Source organism: Corvus brachyrhynchos, unplaced genomic scaffold (assembly GCF_000691975.1).
Source record: "Corvus brachyrhynchos isolate BGI_N302 unplaced genomic scaffold, ASM69197v1 scaffold115, whole genome shotgun sequence".
In the NCBI taxonomy this organism is placed as follows: Eukaryota; Metazoa; Chordata; class Aves; order Passeriformes; family Corvidae; genus Corvus; species Corvus brachyrhynchos.
The window spans coordinates 25,193,091-25,211,314 of NW_008239553.1; the positions used below are offsets into that span (position 1 = coordinate 25,193,091).

Genomic DNA, 18,224 nt, shown 5'->3' on the forward strand with positions numbered 1-18,224 from the left:
AAAACAGCAGCACTTTCAGAGTGCTGTAATCATCACCACTAATCCTCTCCTTTTGAGTGCCTTATGTGTGAAGGACCCAAGCCAAGCAGAACAATGACTGCCTGGGAATGGCAGGACACAGCGATGCTGGGAAGCATCATGGGTTGAACACATATTCTCTAGCAATGTACTTTTCAGCATTTTCCTCTTAATATTCTACACATGGGGCTTTTTCATGTGGTTTTTGTGGCTTTTTTTCCTTTTTCTTAATTGCCTATTTGAAATAGTAAAATAATCAGAGCTAACATTGAATTATTTGGAACAGGACTGTAGGCAATAATGTGCCCAATCCAGTATAGTTTACATTAGAAATACTCAAAAGCCCCTGTTGTCATTTCCTGTGTTTCCTCCCTCATCTGTGCTTCTTTCAGGTTTGCCCTTGCCAATGTGAAAAAAAGAGAAATGTATGAAGGAGCATGCTTAGGTTCTGCAAAGTCCCATTGCTGTCCCATGTACAGCAAAGTTAGTTGCATCTTCTGAACTGATATCTTACTTCTGGATATACTGGAGGGTGTGGAAAGGCTGAATTTTCAGTCAAAAGTATTCTGGTGTAATCTCACCTTCACCAGTCTTTTCTCTAGGAAATGGTAATTCCATCCTTGCGTGGCGTTTGTCGTGGTTTAACCCCAGCCAGCAGCCAAGCACTGCGCAGCCACCGGCAAGGTGGGGGAGAGAATCAAAAGGGCAAAACTGAGAACACTCATGGGTTGAGATAAAGACAATTTAATAGAAAAAACAAAAGCCACATATGCAAGCAAAGCAAAACAAGGAATTAATTCCCTGCTTCCCATGACAGGCAGTTGTTCAGCCATCACCAGGAGAAAAGGGCCCCATCACATGTAACAGTGATTTGGGAAGACAAACACCATCACTCCAAATGTCCCTCCCCTCCTCCTCCTTACCCCTGCTTTCTATGCTGAGCATGATGGTCTGGAATATCCCTTTGGGCAATTGGGGTTGGCTGCCCTGGTTGAGTCTCCTCCCAACTTCCTTGCTAGTGTGACAATATGGAAAGCAGAAAGGCCTTGGCTCTGTGTAAGCCCTGCTCAGCAATAACAAAAACATCTCTCTGTTATCAACCTGTGTTCGGCACAAATCCAAAGCACAGCCCCATACCAGCCACTGTGAAGAAAATTAACTTTACCTCAGCCCAAACCAGCACAGTGTTTCCATAAAATGATATGCTTTTGCTTTGTGAGCTACTTAGGGAAAGAGAAGGACAGCAGTTACTAGAATGCCAAGCAGTTTGTTGGTCACAGAGCTGCATAAGAACAGAATGTGGGGATCTGCATGCAGATGATGTGCATTCTTCTAATGCTACTTTTACGGTCCTGGATAAACGTGGGCTGGGCATCAGTTAGGGGGTGGTGAGCAATTGTGTGGTGCATCACTTGTCTGTCTTGGGTTTTCTTCCTCTTTCCTTTGTTGTCTCCTTTTTCTTCATCTTTATTATTATTATTATTATTATTATTAGTATTAAACTGTTCTTATCTCAGCTTACAGCTTGTACCTTTTATTTTATTTATGATTCTCTCCCATGTGGTGCTTTGTTGCTATCTAGGGTTAAATCACAACAGCATAGCCTAAAAATCACAAGTGAAGACATGAATACGCACATACACATATATGCACATAGAGCAGAGTGCATGCAGGTACTGTTTACAAATGTGTACAAACCCACATACATGCCTTCAGTAGCTACCAGTGTGGATCTCTACGTGAGTACATAAGTACATGTGCTTTCTTATGCATCTATGCACAGTATATGGATATGTAAATATATGTCAGTACATCCAGGCAAACAAATATAGCATGTAGGTTGATTACATGTCCAAAAATCCAACCAGTCCTTCACTGAGGAATATATATGAGTTTTTGCTTCCAGGAGTGAATTTTTTCAAGTTTTGTGACTATGTCAGCCATTTTCTCTTATTCCCTTCTTTTTCCCTTCAGCTGCCAGTAAAACACACAGACAAGTTTTCTTGATATACTAGAAAAAGAATAGCTGACTGATTTCTATGTATTTTGCTATTTTTGATAGTGTTTGCTCAGTGCAAGGAGAATAAAACTGCTGTAGAGGAGAAACAGTAGGTTCTTTGAGTGCCACATAGACAGAACAGTAATTTCTGTATTCTGGTCAAGGTGGTCTCGGTAATAACAATAACAGAGCCCTCTTCTCAATCCCCTCCTCCAAAAAAGGCAACTCCAGAAATGGAAGTTCACCATGTTCTGAGAGAGTTGCCATCACAGTAGTACCTCAGTGCTCTGTAAAGGTTGGAAAAGGTTGGTGGGAATTAAACCTCTACAGAGAAGTCCACTTAAACAGAAAGGTTTAGGTGAATTCCCACAAGAGTAGCTAAGGCAGATTTTATTTTATGCCTGCAAGTGTTTGATGAATGTAAGCTCTATTGCTCTGCTTAAGATCTGGTATAGATAATTCTTAAGCAGTAAGACAGTACTGAGCTAAACAGAAAATGTAAGTAAATTAGTCTTGTATCAAAGAAGCTTTCTTAGATGTTGAGATCAGTCTTCCTTGGGCTCCACACAGTGGAGATGGGAACCCCATGCCTGGGTGCATTAAAATGGCATTGTAACAAAAGTAAACAAACTGAGGGAAATGTTTACTACTGTTCAGTATTTACATAACAGAATTTCAAAACTGAAAGAGAATAGTAGATTATTTGCACTGATATGTGTTACCAAAATTTTTTCTCCAGCTATGCCTTAGGCACAGGGCAGTAATTAGGAAGAAGAAATATTCTTTTTTGCCATCTATTGACTTGTATGAATTCAGTTCCCTCTTTCACTTTCTCAAAATCAGGGATAGTGGCCCTTAGTGAGGGAGTGGAAGATAATACAATATTAAATAAACTAAAGCCAAGACACTAATATTCACAGAGTAACTTAGACTGCTCTGTAGGAATTTATTGTAGAAAGTATTTCTACAATGGTGTGCTCTTTTTTTTTAGCTCCCTTTGTGCTGGGAACCAGCTAATCAGGTGTCTCTTTTGTCTGGTGCTTAGTGCTGACTCCAGTCCTGACCTCTCTCCTTTCTGAAGAGCTCTCTCTCCTCCTGATTGCAGCAGCCCACCTACTTTGAGAAGGAAGTGTAATCTGGTGCTGAATTGGGTGCTGAGGTCTTCATCTGTCTCCATTCCTGCTTCTCATTTCAGTGCTTCCACTGGAAAACGTCACCCGTATTTGCTTTTGTTTCTGCTTTCATGTGCTTTCCTTGAAGTTCTCTCACTGTGGCAGCAGTTCTGGCTGTGCTGAGTGCTTGCATATCCGCTCCTGTCCCCCGGGAGCTGCTGGACTTCTGCTCCATGCACACAGCTTCCAGATCAAAGCAAGGGATGAAGGTGAAGTTTTGTCAGCAGCCTTGGTGAACCCTGGTAGTGCCACTGGGAAGAGTATGAGTACTCTTCCCCAAGAAACTTGTAAAGGTGGTGGGGGCAGGGGAGAATTTGGTTAGTAAGAGTTTCTCTGGAGGCAAGATGAAACCATATGAACAGCTGAGGGGGGACTGTCCAATTTCAAGCCTTCCTTTATTGCTCTCAGACAGTGTTGCACTGTGCACTAAAGCTGTGGCTGGTGCAGCTGGGTGGCTTCTGGATGAACAGATGAACTAGGCTTTTTGGCATTACGGCAACTGGGGCTCAGTCCCAAGTAGAAGATAGGTATTGAATTTTTTTTTTTTTAAGTTTTTCCCCCCTCTTTTTTTTATTAGTGCTGCAAGCTTAGAGATGAAGGTCACAGATAAGAGAATTTTTAGATACACATGAGAGAAAGATATAAAAGTGCTTATGGTTCTTTTTCTCACATCAGGTTGGGGGTTATAAGATGACAGTATTTTTCTCTTGATGCCTCTTGCAGGTAGGGAATTAACTACATTCCCTGCCCTCTACAGCAAATATGCAAGCAAGTAGTTAGCTCATCACATCCCTGTTTTCACACAACATAAGGCCCAGTGCAGATAAATGGTTGGGGAATCCTACCTTTGAAGGGTTTGAGCTATGTTCCATGCCGTAGAATTTGAAGAGAGATGAGCAGAGAGATCCTGGAGAGATGTCAGTGTTGGCAAGTTATGGCACAGGGCAAAAAGAGAGGCATTAAAAAAGAAGTTTAGAATGCCATCGTATTTTGGGCTAGACATATGGAGACAGTCCTTCTCCTCCTCACCAGTCCATTTGGACCTGTGACAGATGGGTGTCAGCCATGGGATAATGTCATCCTGCCAATGGGAGTTCTTCAGCAGACCCAGAGTGTCTTTGGTCCCTCACAGGAGGAGAGCCTAGCTGAAGGCGTGCCTCTTCTTTGGGCGACACTGCAGATGGAGTGAGATGTCAGTGCCCCTGAGACCTTTGTGCTAAGGCTGAGGGAGGGAGACATGCTGGGATGCAGCACCCTCAGCTTCTAGAGCTACAACACAGACACCATGCTGCTGCAGTGGCACCACTTTTAGTCTGTACAATACTAAATCCACTAAATGCTTCCTCTGTTGCTGTAATCTCATTGTTACTTGAGCAGTGCTCACTTTTGAGCATGTGCTCTCCCATATGTAATGCTAAATATTTTCAAATTGATTTTTGCTGGGCAAGTGACAAAAACACAGAAGATGCTGCTGTGGTTGGCACAATTTGCTTAGCATTTGCTTTGCTTACATTGGAAACCTCAGCAGAGAGACTAATGCTTGCCTGGCATGTGGAGACTGAACTACCTTCTTGTACCTACCAGGGATATTCTAGTGAAGCAGCCCCAAGGCATACTGGCTAGGGAAGGTAGGTCCAAAGGAGTTTCCTCCAGCTGACATTTGTTTTCATTGCTACTGGTAAGATTAATTTTTTAAAATGTAAATCCATGAAATATGTAAAACTGAATTCACATGTAACATTCTGATATTTTCTGAATCAAATTATTTCATATTGATTATTGAGCTGACCCCAAATAATCTGGAGCCAGTTTAACACAAACTGTATTTTCCTGTCCAGTGCAGTTCATGTGTCCTGTAGGGCCCTTGTGTCTCTTCTCCCAGAGGGACCAGAGTATTTGGTTAAGCTGCTTTGTGGGAAAACCAGTCATATGTCTCTGATGATGTCAGGTGGGACACTGACATTGTGTCATGTGAAAGTATTTCCTGAGGGAAGGGAGACCAGAGGCAAATTGCAAGTAAATGCAATGCCTGAAAAATACTGGTTAACATAAACCAGTTAAATTCATGCAAAAGTTTTTCTGTTAAGTTTGATAAAACTAAACTTGCCCTTTTGGGTTGGTACAGATTGTAGTGAAGCATTTCATTGCTAATTCTCTGTGAAGCAAATGGAATTCTGTGTTAGAAAGAATGCTTCTGATGGAAGCATTCACCCAGCCATACTAAACAGATCTATTTCCTGAGATAGGTCTTTTGTACTTGCACAGCCTTAGGTGGATTTGAAATACAATGATATCACTAAACAGAGTGTTATTTGCTAAGTCATTGTCTGATAGACTTTTCAGTGTAATAAGGTTCAAGCCTTAGATGATCAATGGGGCCATCCTAAAATAATTCCTCTCAGCCTTTCAGATGAAATTCTTAAGACACTTGACAGTAATCATTTCCTCACTTAATCATCACTGAACCAAGCTCGACAGATTTAGCTTGTGCTTGCTAGACAAATCTGAGATTTCAGGATGCATTTGGGAGGGGCAGAGTATTCTGTAACTGGTGACTGTCTGTATAAGCTCACACAGAACTGGATGTAATTGAAGTCAACTCCTGCATGCTGGTAATGAAGCTGCTGTGATAATGATTTTTTAGAAAAATTTTTTTTAAAGTAATTATTTATTTTTTATTTTAGCTCTCAAGCCTTCATTCACTAGGAAGGTAATTTTTAAATTTAAGCTCTTCAAAATTGTGAGGTGTCAATATTGTGTTAATATAAGGTTTATTCTTTATGTGCTTGAACACTAGGTAAGTCCTTAGATCCATAGTAATTTGTTCTTGCACATGTTCCTCTACCCTTCCCACACCCCCCAACACAGAATCATAGAAAATAAAACTAGAATGGACCATGAGAGGTTATCTACTCCTTTACACTTCCACTGTCCCAAAACAAAATCAATGACATCTAAGTGAGTCTTGACAATTTTTTAAAAAGCCTCCAGTGACCGTTGCTCTTCAGACAATCTCTTCCAGTGCTTCACTGTTCTTAAATTAAAAAAAACCCTTTTTCTAACACTTTCTTGCTGTGATTTTTTGCCAATTATTTCTTGTTCTTTTCAGTGTGGGTACAAAGAAGAGGTTGTTCCTTTCTGCTTTGTAGCAGCCTTTTTCTATTTGAACACTTTATAGTGTCTTCTTTCAAACTTTTTTCTATTTTCTAGACCCCTGGTTATTTTCATTGCTCTTGTCAGGACTCTTTCCAGTAGTTCCACTCCTTTCTTGAAGTACAATTCTCCAAAATGGAGACGATCTCCAGCAGAGTACAGCACTATCTCTTTATATGTCTCCATACATTCCAGCATGCATCTTTCAACCCACCCAATGAATGATTTTCTCTGTGTAGCTAAGTGTTTATTTCTTCTATTTTGTTTTACCTCTGCACTAGGCTCAGTGTAAAACTTAGAATTTCCTCATTATTGTATATGGATGAATATTTTCAAAGTACAGACATATCTTCTCTATGTCCTTATATCCAGAAATACATCTAAGGTACAAATTGCTTTTCAGGGCTAACATGAGGTATATCTGTGTCTGTGGCATAGGTGAGGAACATCACAGCTGGCTGACTTGTCCCTGTCCTGCAGCTTTTTTCTTCTCTGTTACTAGGCCAAATGGAGGTTGAATAGAACATAAACAAGAGGAAAGTTCATTTTGTGCACCTGAATCTACAGTGAAATGCCTTAAACACTTTGCTATGACACAAAGGTGAACTATGTTGCTGTCAAATACCAGACAGTTAGTTTTCTACATTTGTATTAACAATCAGCTAGTTGTTTTGGAAACAGAATGAGAAATCTAAATCTAATTTCTCAGAGTATTTTTTAGCTTTAGCAGTAAAGACAAAGTATCTCCTTGTATTCACTTACAGATTTTGGCTAATGAGCACTTCTGCAAAACCAGTTCCACAGTCTCAAGGTGGCTGCTGTGATATGAGGAATACACTTTAGAAGATACTGAGTTTAGATGCTTTCTTACCATTGCTTAGAAAAATCTGTAGGAAAGTGATGTTTTAAGAAATATAGAAATGATAACATTTCCTGTGATCCCTTTCTTCACTTCTTGTAGAACTTGAAGTTTGTGTAGCAAGGAAGGAAGAGGACTTGGTGCTTCCATCGCAAAAGAGCATTCATCCTCAAATCATAGTTAATGCTGAAACCAATTCTACTTAATTTTACTGCTGCCTTTTTCTTAGATGAGGAAACTGCTTTAGTCTTTGAGGCTATAGAATCCTTCAGCAGCATTTCTCTTTCAACTATAAAAAGGTTTCTTCCCAATTTAGACAGTGTTATGAGTTTTCACAAATAAATATATATAATTTCTAATGTTCCCCTCATGTTTATCTCAGGATGCAGTTGTGGGGTCTGCAGTGACGTCACGATGGCCACATGCCTGTGCCTGGTTGTATGCAGACTCCACAGCTACTGCCGTGTCATTGATGGCCATGTGGCCGTTGTGATGTCCCTTTTGGAATCAAAGGACAGTTGTGACCCCAGTGAAGTCCTGGGTCCTCCGTCTTCTCTATCTGTTAAGGAAACATTTTCACGAAACCAGTTAAAGAAATTCCACCCTGCCTTTTTCACTCCTGTTTTATTGGCACCTTGAATGCCTTTATATCTGACTTTAGGGAGTGCTTCTCTGTATCTTCCTGCAAGTCTTTTGAAACTAAATCAATCTCTTTTCTCTTCTGGAATTTTCTACAAAACTTGAAGTTATTCAGAAACCATAATTGATTTGTAAGGTGGAAAAAAATTTTGTAGGGAAGCTTGAAATACTTCTGCCTTATTGTTTAGGTGTTTTATTCACCATACTCCTATTTTTACCTTGGAGTGAAGGAAACTTTCCTATCTGACCATCCAGGAGCTAGCCACTCTGGCAGTCACACACGCAGCACCTAAGCTAGGTAGAGACCCCTTTGCAGCTACACGTACCATTCTCACGTGGTCAGGCAAGGTTTCCTTACCAGCTCAACTCTGGGTTTCCTATAGCAGAATATCAAATCTCTGGATCCTTAAAACAGTTTAATCTTGGTTCAATAACTAAATAACAGCTTGAGTCTGGTGCCTCTGAGAAGGGGCCCTGAACAAAGGAATCCCTGGGCTTTTATGCCCCACAGTCTAAGTGCCCCAAAGTCTGGAGTCATTGGCTCCTGCTGTGTCTCTGAGTAGCTGATCACCTGGCTGGGCCACAGGTCCCCATGCTCTATGTTGTCCAAAGGGTTGGCAGTTCATGGCCTCTTTCCTTGGGCTCCTTCCACCCAGAGCTCAAGCTGCAGCTCACACTGCAGCTGCAAACCAAGCTACATGCACTGAATGGATTCTTCAACGCTGGGTGAACACATATTCTTTCTTAAACATAATTCAGATGAAATCTAGACTTACATTGCTCTATTCAACATTTCACAAATCATATTTGAGTCTTGATTGTTTGCTTTCAGTTACTTTTCAGCAATGTTCAGTGTATTGTTTTGCACAATAGGTAAATTAACTCTTTCAGTATGGGTAATGGTGATGGTGTTTATTACCTGAATACAGTTGTCATCCCAGTAAAACATCAAATATATTTAGACCAGGTATCTGCAGTCCATGTAGAGGTATTTAAATATGTGTAGGAACTTTAGGTACCCATCACTGAAGTCTTGGATTGCTTCATACATAGTCTGCCCCAAGCACAAAGTAAAGTGCTGCTAATCTGGTGTGTTTGTTTCTTCATGCTTGTCAGGGCAGGCTAGAGAAACACAGGTCTAATAAACCAATGGATAAAGTGTAATTTTTTTTTGCTGTAGGAACTTTTTTTGGTTATGTGCAGGTGCCTTTAAAGAGGTCTTGGGCTCTAGCCTGAATATCTAGCATTTAGCCTTTGGGAGAATTGATATGGGCAGCTGGGGGAGGGGTGCAGCCTGTGACAGAGAAAAGCAATATCCCGGGTGCAATAGGTGAACAATTTGGCAGGCCTTCAGAAGTGCTCTTCCTAGCTAGCTAAATATATGCAACCTTCAGGTTATTGCTTTTTTTCATGATGGTTCTAATTTGCCAGGCTATCATTGGCCATTTCCCCTTTGGAGCATGCCTGTGTCCAGCCTGTACCAAAAATCATGTTTCCTGCTTAATAACACCAACTTGGAGAGGAATTTTTATATTGGCTACTGGCCAAACATAGCACATAATTTTTCTTTCCTTTTTGTTGCTCCCTTGCTATCTGCAACTTCACTTGATTGCAGAGAGATGCTTTTCATCATTGTGAAAAGCCATCTGATTAGAGCTGTCATTAACCCATGAGTGAAACTTATAAGAAGTTTAGCTGGAGAAATTCCTTGAATGCTTCAGAAATGCAAAGTTGCCATTTTAAAGAAACCTCAAAACTAGATTGCAGATTTGTTTTAGCTCTGCCTAAAACAAGCTCTTCTTTCTCAGCAGATTTATAGGAAACATGATTTAATGTATATATTTTTTTCCCTCAGAATGTTTTAGATGTCATGAAATTCTATTGCTGATTATCAGGACCATGTGTATCTGGACTATCCCCTTCCTGACCATCCATTTATACTGGTCTAATTTATTAAACAAAGGCATTTTATGGTCAATATTCCTTTGTTAAAATGTATTTCGTAACAGTCCTCATGGAAAAGGAAAAACCAATTATTTTCTTTATTCTTATCTCATTTTTGCAATATGAAGTGATTTTAAGATTGGAGGAATGAAAGTTACTTTTCAAAAGCTCTGTGGATACCTTTTGCTAATATTTTTCTCCCCCTTTCTCTTTTCCACCTTCCTTCCCAAAATAAAGGAGATGTGTATGTCTGTATCAGGAATCACGTCCTTGACTTCCTTAGACCTTCTCTGATACACATATCAAACCTGGGATGAGCTCAAGCTTGTCTCTTTTTAAACAGGCAAGATTGGCATTGTTCAGAAAGCACCCGACATAAATGGACAGGTGTATGGGCACTGCTTTCATTCCTTTGCTTATTTCTCACTTGCTATGGAAGCCATGTGTGGCACTAGAAAACTCCTAGAGAGGAACAGAATTCTGAGACAGTCATGGTCTCATTTGAATTTAGAAGAGCGAGTTTCAGTAGGTATTTTGGCATATACTGAAGAGCCTTCAAGTTAGTTCAGAGGTTGCTCATAATATCAGGCCACAAGGTAGGAAGTGCTATGCAGACGGTAGATTCTACTGCCGTCAGAAAGCTTGCTCAGTGAAACATGAAAATGTTTCTTTGGCTTGCAGCAGGTGACTCTAAGAAATTATATTTCTTCTGTTTCTTGAAGCTTATATATTTGAACGATAGAATCAAGTTTTTTGTCCAAGACTTTTTGCTTGCCTTCTTTTTTCAGTTGAATGTTTTAAGGTAGGATCACAAACATGTAAAAATATGAAAAAAGCTTCACTGAAAGCACTGATGACAAGTCAGACCAGAACTGACAATAGCATCTTCTCCTTTACCAGGCAGTTTTAGCAGTTGGGAAGGATGTGCTTCATCTGTCCTGGAAACTGAACTGAAGCATCTGTTGATTTCATTAAAACACAAAGATTCATAGGTTATGAGGCCAGAAAGAGCCATTATGATAATCTAGGCTGATTTGCTGTATAATTAATTCCTCTCTCACTATATCTTTTAGAGAAAACAGGTTACTATTTTAATTTAAAATTTGCCAGTAGCAGAGAACACACCATAACCTGTAGTAAATTATTTCAGTAGGAAATTACCCTCACGTAAAAATAAGTCATAATATTTTAAAATGTGAATTTCTCTAACTTCAGTCTCTAGCCCCCAGATCTCATTGTCCCTTTGTCACATGCATTGAAGAGCCCTCTATTGCCAAATTCCATTTTCTGCACAGGTACTTGCAGATTGCAATCGAATCACATTTTAACCTCTACCTATTAAACAGAATGAATTTGAATGTTCTCCACTATGGGACATGCATTCCAGTCATTTAATGATATTCCCTCTTCTCAATCTTGAACCTTTGGTTTAACAATTGAACTGCCATTATCAGAAACTGCCTTAGCATTTCTCCATTCCTGCCAAGGATTCACACTAGTTTTACACCCAAGGATTATTTCTATACTTTTCTTTTATTGTTATGGTGAGAATTCCGGTGTACTTGATTATACATCAAGATGTTGATGTCCAAATATGTCTGTCAATAATACCTCAAGTCAACTATGGAAACGCTTGCACTTTTTCCATAAACATAGGTGCTTTTTAGATTTCTCAAGCTACATGTTTTGTCTTGGAGTTTTTTAGAAGAAAATAATTTAGAACAACATTTGAATAACAGAGATTCAGACTGGGGTGGATATGTTTCTTTGAAAAGATTGAATTCAGAACTCTTGTATCTATTCAACACCCTTTCTCCTCTCTTCCCGAGGTCTTACTTTGTGCTTGCTTTCTTGGTCTGTTCTTTTCAATCTTAGCCTCAGATTCTGAGGCTAACAATGACAAAGTCATTGCTAGTGACTTTCTTGATTACAAATAAATTTATGTAATTTTTTTCTAGTTCCTTTGAAAGCATTCTGTCTCAAGGATTCTCCAGCTGTGGTACTTGTGTGACTAATGAAACACAAAGCAGTCAGCATCAAACCTCAAGAAAACCCAGAGGCAAACCCTCTACATTTTCCCAGAAAAGATGGGACCTGTTACTCAAGTATCAAATGCATCAAGGAAGGAGATGTAACCTGTATGTGGCTCAGCTGTATGTGGCAGCTCCTTATGTGTATATGATATTCCCTCTACCAGCAACCCGCAGAGATTGCTGAAAACAGATCACTGAGTCATGGCTAGAATCAACCCAGCACCACCCATCAATCATATGTAGGGTAGTGTGCTACCTGTCTGCTCCCCTCATGTATGGAAAGACTGGGTCAAGATACAGTTTAGAGGAGTGCTGGCTTGAGCAATTGTTAGTGGTATCCTATAAGGGCAGCTCTCCTACCTTAGGATCATTAAAACCATAGCTCATTAAGGCCCGGTGTTCTCCTGCCCACCAAAGCAACTCCATACTGTGGTGAAACCAAAAATTCAACGTTGCACCAAAGTTGTAAGCCCTGGTGGGCCTGAAGAATGGTCAATCCATGCACCCAGTACAGTGTCTCCAATAGTGGAGGGTGCAAGTGCTGTCTAGGGATAACACATGAGCATGGCTGCTTTCAGTGGCGCATTTCCTTACATTCCCACAGCACCCACTGCTGTTGGTTTTCATTTGCTGGAAGACACACTCCTTCCTTTTTCCTTTAGTATCAGTTTGTGGATTATTTGCTGTCCATTTTTATTTCTGGTTCCTTTTGCATCTATGTTGCACCCTGCTTCCATGACCTTCCCTGGCAGCAAGTTCCAGAAGTTCACTACCCTTTGTGTAAATAAGTACTTCTAAAAATCCGTTTTATTCTGATTTCATACAAGTTTCAGTAAGTGCCTCTAACTCTGTTATTGCTGGGTTTGGCAAAGAGCAGTTCTACATTAACCTTCTCCATCTTCTGTAAACGTCAATCATATTTTTCTCAGTCCTCTCCAAATATGAGCTTGGCCTTTTCATGCTATCCTCATAAAGCATCCGCTTCCATCCTTTTAGTTGCTCTATTTATTTCTTCTTTCTCCTTGAGAAGCAGAGACAGGACTTCATGCAGTGCTCAGAGCTAAAGTCTGACTGAGGTGCACCTCATTGTCTGGCAGGAGAGGAGGCTCTAATGCACCCCCTTGCTGTGTCAGTGGAAGGAGGTGTATCGTCTCTCTAATGAGAGCATTTGACATGATTAATCTGTAGAATAAAACTATTACAGTCCCATAAATTGAAAATGTATTTTATCCCTGTTGCAGATATTAATAGACTTGATGTTTCTGATGCCTGTGTGAGGGCAGAGCATATTATTAGGAATTGGAGCAAAAGAAGCTACTGTGGGTCAATACCGTCCTCTGCTGGGAGGAACTAGAGCTTTGTGCCATTTCACCAGATGGGATTTAACAGCTGGCTTCTCCTTTCTCTCTGTGTTTTGCCTTTGCAACAGGAAAATCTGATGCTGTGCTGACTGCACTAGTGAAATTCTCCTTTAATGCTTAGAGAAAGCTGGAAAATTTTTGCTAGCTATGAATGTACTGAATTGTGATTTCATTTATTTTTTCATCCTGAAATCACCTAATTTATAAGCATCATTCTTTCCCTTGTTTGCCTTTTAATATTTACCACATACACATTTCTCTGACTTTCCTGTCCTAATTGTACAAGTAGCAATGCATATCTCAATTCCCTTCTATTTTTGTAACAAATTGCTGACAACTCACGCTGATAGGATTTTGAAAGCAGAAATCAAATGTGTGTATGTATATGCTATATGACACAGACATAAAGTATTTTAGAATAATGACTCCTTAGAAGAAATCAGAGTCTTCAGTAGTATCACTGAACAAGAATTCAATAAAAATTGTGCTAGTTGCAGAAGTGGTTTTGCTTGCTATGTGTTCCAGCTCTGCATTTAGCAGGCATGGAAGGTGACTGAGATGAAGTACAGTTTACAAGTATTTCAGTTTTGTGCCTTCTCTAGTTCCTGCCTCTGTGAGAACAGCACAGGCAGAGAAGAGTCTGCTTTCCAGAAATTAATTCTGTACCTGGGAGAAAGAGAAGAGTAGGAGGTCTGGGCTCCTGAGTATGCTCAGGAGTGCTTGCCTGCTTGACACTCTTCTCTTGGCTAATTTCAATACATGTAGCAACAACAGAGCCCACAGTTCTGGTCCTTAACCAAGAAAAGTGAGAGTTCAGGAACTGAAAAAGTACAGGTTTTTATTTGTTAGCCCAGAAATTTCTGGTTTCTTGAAGCAAGGATAAGCTATAGAGATATCTCCACGGCAAGTTTGTGTCAATAGTGATCTAAGATTTCTTGGTCAGAGAAATTTTAAGTCTTTGTTATTTTTTTCTTTAGGAGCCACAGGGTAATCACTAGCAGTTCACAGCAACTTGCTGAAATTCTTTTGCATCTCTCTCCTAGTAGCTAAGTAGGCTTATAGGAATAATAGAGAAATGACAGTGGTGGTACCAAGTTCCCTGCTGTGGCTAGTAGAGATGGACATGGAGGTTACACTTTGTTATGTATTTTGTATGGGATTTATGCAAATATAACAGCACGATACCAGACACACACTGGATTTTATGTACAGAAGCTTTTACAGCCGACTGGGCCTGTGGTAGAGTTAATTGTTCTCACTGCCCTTCAGTTAAATATTCTCTTCTGACTGCTTATCTGATCTACAGCCATTGCAAAGTACCCATTGCTGTCATTTCTATACACTCTCCTGGTTCAACTCACCCCCTCTGTCATGATGTCAGACTCGCGCTGTTCTCCTTTCTTCTCCCCACTGCCTTTTGGGAAAAGTTTATCTCCCATGGCTGAAAGTAATTGGGGTATTTGTATTGTATGCAGGATTGATGTATGATACTTTTCCTTGTGTCTGGCAGGTTGTTTATAAGAATAACGACATTCGTCTGGAGCTGTCTCGCTTGGCACGGATTGGTGATACTAAGATGAAGATCTATGGGGAAGTGAAATTCATATGTGAAAATGTGGCTACACTGGATCCCATCAGCTTTGAGACGCCTGAGGCCTATATTAGCCTGCCTAAATGGAATACCAAAAGGATGGGCTCCATCTCATTTGATTTCCGAACCACTGAACCCAATGGACTGATCCTTTTCACCCATGGCAAGCCTCAGGAGAGGAAAGATACCAGAAGCCAGAAAAATACAAAGGTAGATTTCTTTGCAGTTGAGCTTCTAGATGGAAACCTCTACTTGCTGCTGGACATGGGCTCTGGGACCATTAAAGTCAAGGCCACCCAGAAGAAAGCCAATGATGGAGAGTGGTATCATGTGGATATTCAACGAGATGGAAGATCAGGTGGAGTTATAACTTTTTCTTAAATAAATTCATATTTCAGATTCAGACCTAGGGCTATGTATTAATTCTCAGAACATTCAAAACCTGTTAGGTATCAGTCACCTCCTTTAGAAAGCTTAGTGTTACTCCAGTTATGTTTATCCAGCAAAGCAAAGATGTGAATGGCAAAGTTTTCATTAAATGTTTAGTGTGAACATTGGATAGCACATCACAGTCTATTAATGTTTTATTCACAATCCTCAGATATTCTGGACCTATCTTTGCAATTGCATGCATAGTTACAGTGATGACTTCTTTGTAGGCCATGGTAAGGTTTAAGGTCCTTAGGACCATTGTTCTCAGTTTGAGAAATTCTTACTGATCTACTTTGGGTTTCTGCATTTGGGATGTTGCAGTGAGAAAAATAAGAGTAACGGGCACAACCAATAACAAAATTATTACAACAAATCAACATTTTCATCCTGTTCTGTTTCCTTTAGTATTCTGTAGTTTTGATTAGGTTTCTTTACTCTCTTGGACGACAGATTGTAGTCTTAAAATCTGAGTCAGCGTTCAGTGGATGTTTCTTTTCTTTCTTTGCAGTTTCTCATTTTTGAATATGGGTTTTAGTTTATTTCTAAAAATACAACTACCATGCAATTGCCAAGAGATACTTTTATTGTTTCCAGTGCTGAATATCAAGCTAACCTACTCATGATGTACTCTGAAATTGTGGGGGAAAACAAAAATGCTCAAATACTGTAACTTCATCTAGAGAATAGCAATTGTACTTCAATTTTATCTGAACCATTGGGATCTCAAGGCCTTCACTTCAAAAGGAATTTTGCTTGCATTTGCAAGTGGATTTGAGATTTGTCTGGTGATCTCCAGATGATAGTTTTAGGTCCCTACTTTTATGCTTCCAGTTGCTGAATACCATCAATATAGAGAAAGCAGTGCTAGAATTTGCTTCCCCTGAGTTTTTAGAAGAGCTGACTTTGAGATACCATGCAAAGCCTAACTGTTTGAATAGGTCTTTGCCTGAAGCTAGTTTTTCCTTTGAGGATGTGAGTAGTTTCTTTGTATTTGGCATGGTGCTCTGCTTGGACTTAATATGTGTGGTTATATTGCTATCTCCTAAAGACATCGATAGGAGCATTTTACAAAGGAAGCCATAAATAAATAAATGGAGCTTTGATTTCTTTCAAATTGCTAAAATTTAATTAACTTCCCGGGATAAACTCAATTAGTTGTGTTTTGTACTGACTTCAGTTTTGCTTGCTCACTTGGGTGCTGTCTCATCCCTGAAGAAGCAGCTTAGAAGAGACAGAAATGACACTAGGGTCTATGCAAAGAATGTTTGCAAAACCCTACTAGGAGGGACACACGTTCATTCGGACACGTTCACAGGAGGGTGTGGCAGACGGCATTGCTACCTGATGGATGACACTGTAGGACTGACTTGTTTGTCGCTTGGCAGGGAGGTTTGTGGTGTTCTGGACACTGATTAGAGGTAACAGATTTTGAATTGAAACAGTTTTCTCAACAAGAAAGAACGTGTTCGTGTGATGTCTTGTCTTTTTTTTTTTTTTAATTTAAGTGTATTCTCTGCTTACAATGAATACTTGGTTAATGATCCTAATGACTGATGTCTTGTGTCCTGAGAAAACCAGGATATTGGCATTGATTTCTTCCCATCGTACCTTTAGCAAGCATCAGTCACTCTTATCCAGTGACACTTTGGATAGGTGTGAGAAAGGAATTCAAGATCTCTTCTTGTTTAGTCCGTGGCTTTTCTTCCATGTGTGGACTGGAGAATGGTTACACCTTGAAGATTTTTTTTTCCCCCCAATATGGATGACTATAATTTAGAAACTGAACTAATTAATTTACTTAATGGAGGCTAAACACAGCTATTTGAGTTTAATGAGCTAGTGACCTAGAAGTTCTGATTCTTCTTACTAAAGCAGCAAGGCCTATATTAGGTGTCATCTCTCCCCTTCTTTTTTCCCGTTTTTCTAACAGTCCGAAACTTCAGATTCTGCTGATCTTAGTAAAATAGCTTAAAAATCCAAATATTCACTGTTGCAGTGCACTAAGGCAGGGAAGCTTGGCAGTCATGCTCAGGTAACCTGTGGCATCTCTAGTCCCCTTAGGCCTTGTGTATGCTTTGGTCTGTGTTGGCCACCAGAGCAACAAAACCTGTTTTTGTCCTTCTACTCTGACAGAAGCTGGCAGCATGGACATGGACACCTAACGTCCTGTAACCTTTCTGTCCTTGGGGAAAGCTCCCACCAAGTGTTCACAAAACCTGTCACAGTTTCTAGCCAGGTAACAGTGAGCATGTTACATAGGACAATGTTTTCATCTGGTCATCAGCTACAAAACATGCATGACTTCCCACCTGATCAGACACTGAAAGTCTTACTGAAAGGTTTGGTTTACAGTTGTATCAGTGCACTGTTTGGTGTGCCAGTTCTGCCCTCAGTGGCTGGGGTGTTTTGGTCTGTTTGTTCTTTAGTCCAGCACAAAGTACCTAAGGCACTGCAGAGGAGATGCTTAGATGCTTCTGATTTCTCAAGATGGGCTTGGATCTACTCTAAGCAGAGTGGCAAACATGGGATTTGGAGGGAAAAAATTAAAAAAAAAGGATGTCAGCTTATGTGAGTGCTCCTTTCTAGGATCAATACAGAATTTTTCCATCTCAGCAGCTTGGTCTTAAAAGTGCTGTTCATCCAAACTAGTGCCATCTCCTTACAGGAATTACTGCAGGGTACAAAACACTCAGAATGTTTAGGTTGCTGTCTAGCCTATTTCTGTTCATCATCTCACTGTCTTTCTCCAGGTTTTACACATCATGGTATCCAATATTTCTTGTCTTTTGGGGGGTTTCTTTACCTTTGTGGCATTTGCACATGTTTGTTCTCTCCGCAGTAGCAGCTGTCTAGAGCTCAGCCCTCCAGTGTTTTGGTTCTAAGCTTTAGAGTAGTATGTACTCTACAGGCTGCTTTTGAGAAGTAGCAGTGGAGATGCTGGAAGGGGAGCTGCGTTCCCGTGGTTCTGTGACATGCTGCCTGTGTGACAGTATGTGTATTGTCACATCTTCTCTTTTCCTCTT

The 18,224-nt window shown here is 40.1% G+C and overlaps 1 protein-coding gene across 30 annotated transcripts in view; it reads left to right on the forward strand.

Annotated features, from left to right (window-relative positions):
• NRXN3 (neurexin 3) overlaps positions 1–18,224 on the forward strand; it is a 985,030-nt gene that overhangs the window by 293,850 nt on the left and 672,956 nt on the right. For all 30 annotated transcript variants that reach the window (XM_017741724.1, XM_017741721.1, XM_017741722.1 and 27 more), the window contains one exon: positions 14,689–15,127. In XM_017741724.1, coding sequence (XP_017597213.1) covers positions 14,689–15,127 — 439 coding nt within the window. The remainder of the gene's footprint in view (positions 1–14,688; positions 15,128–18,224) is intronic.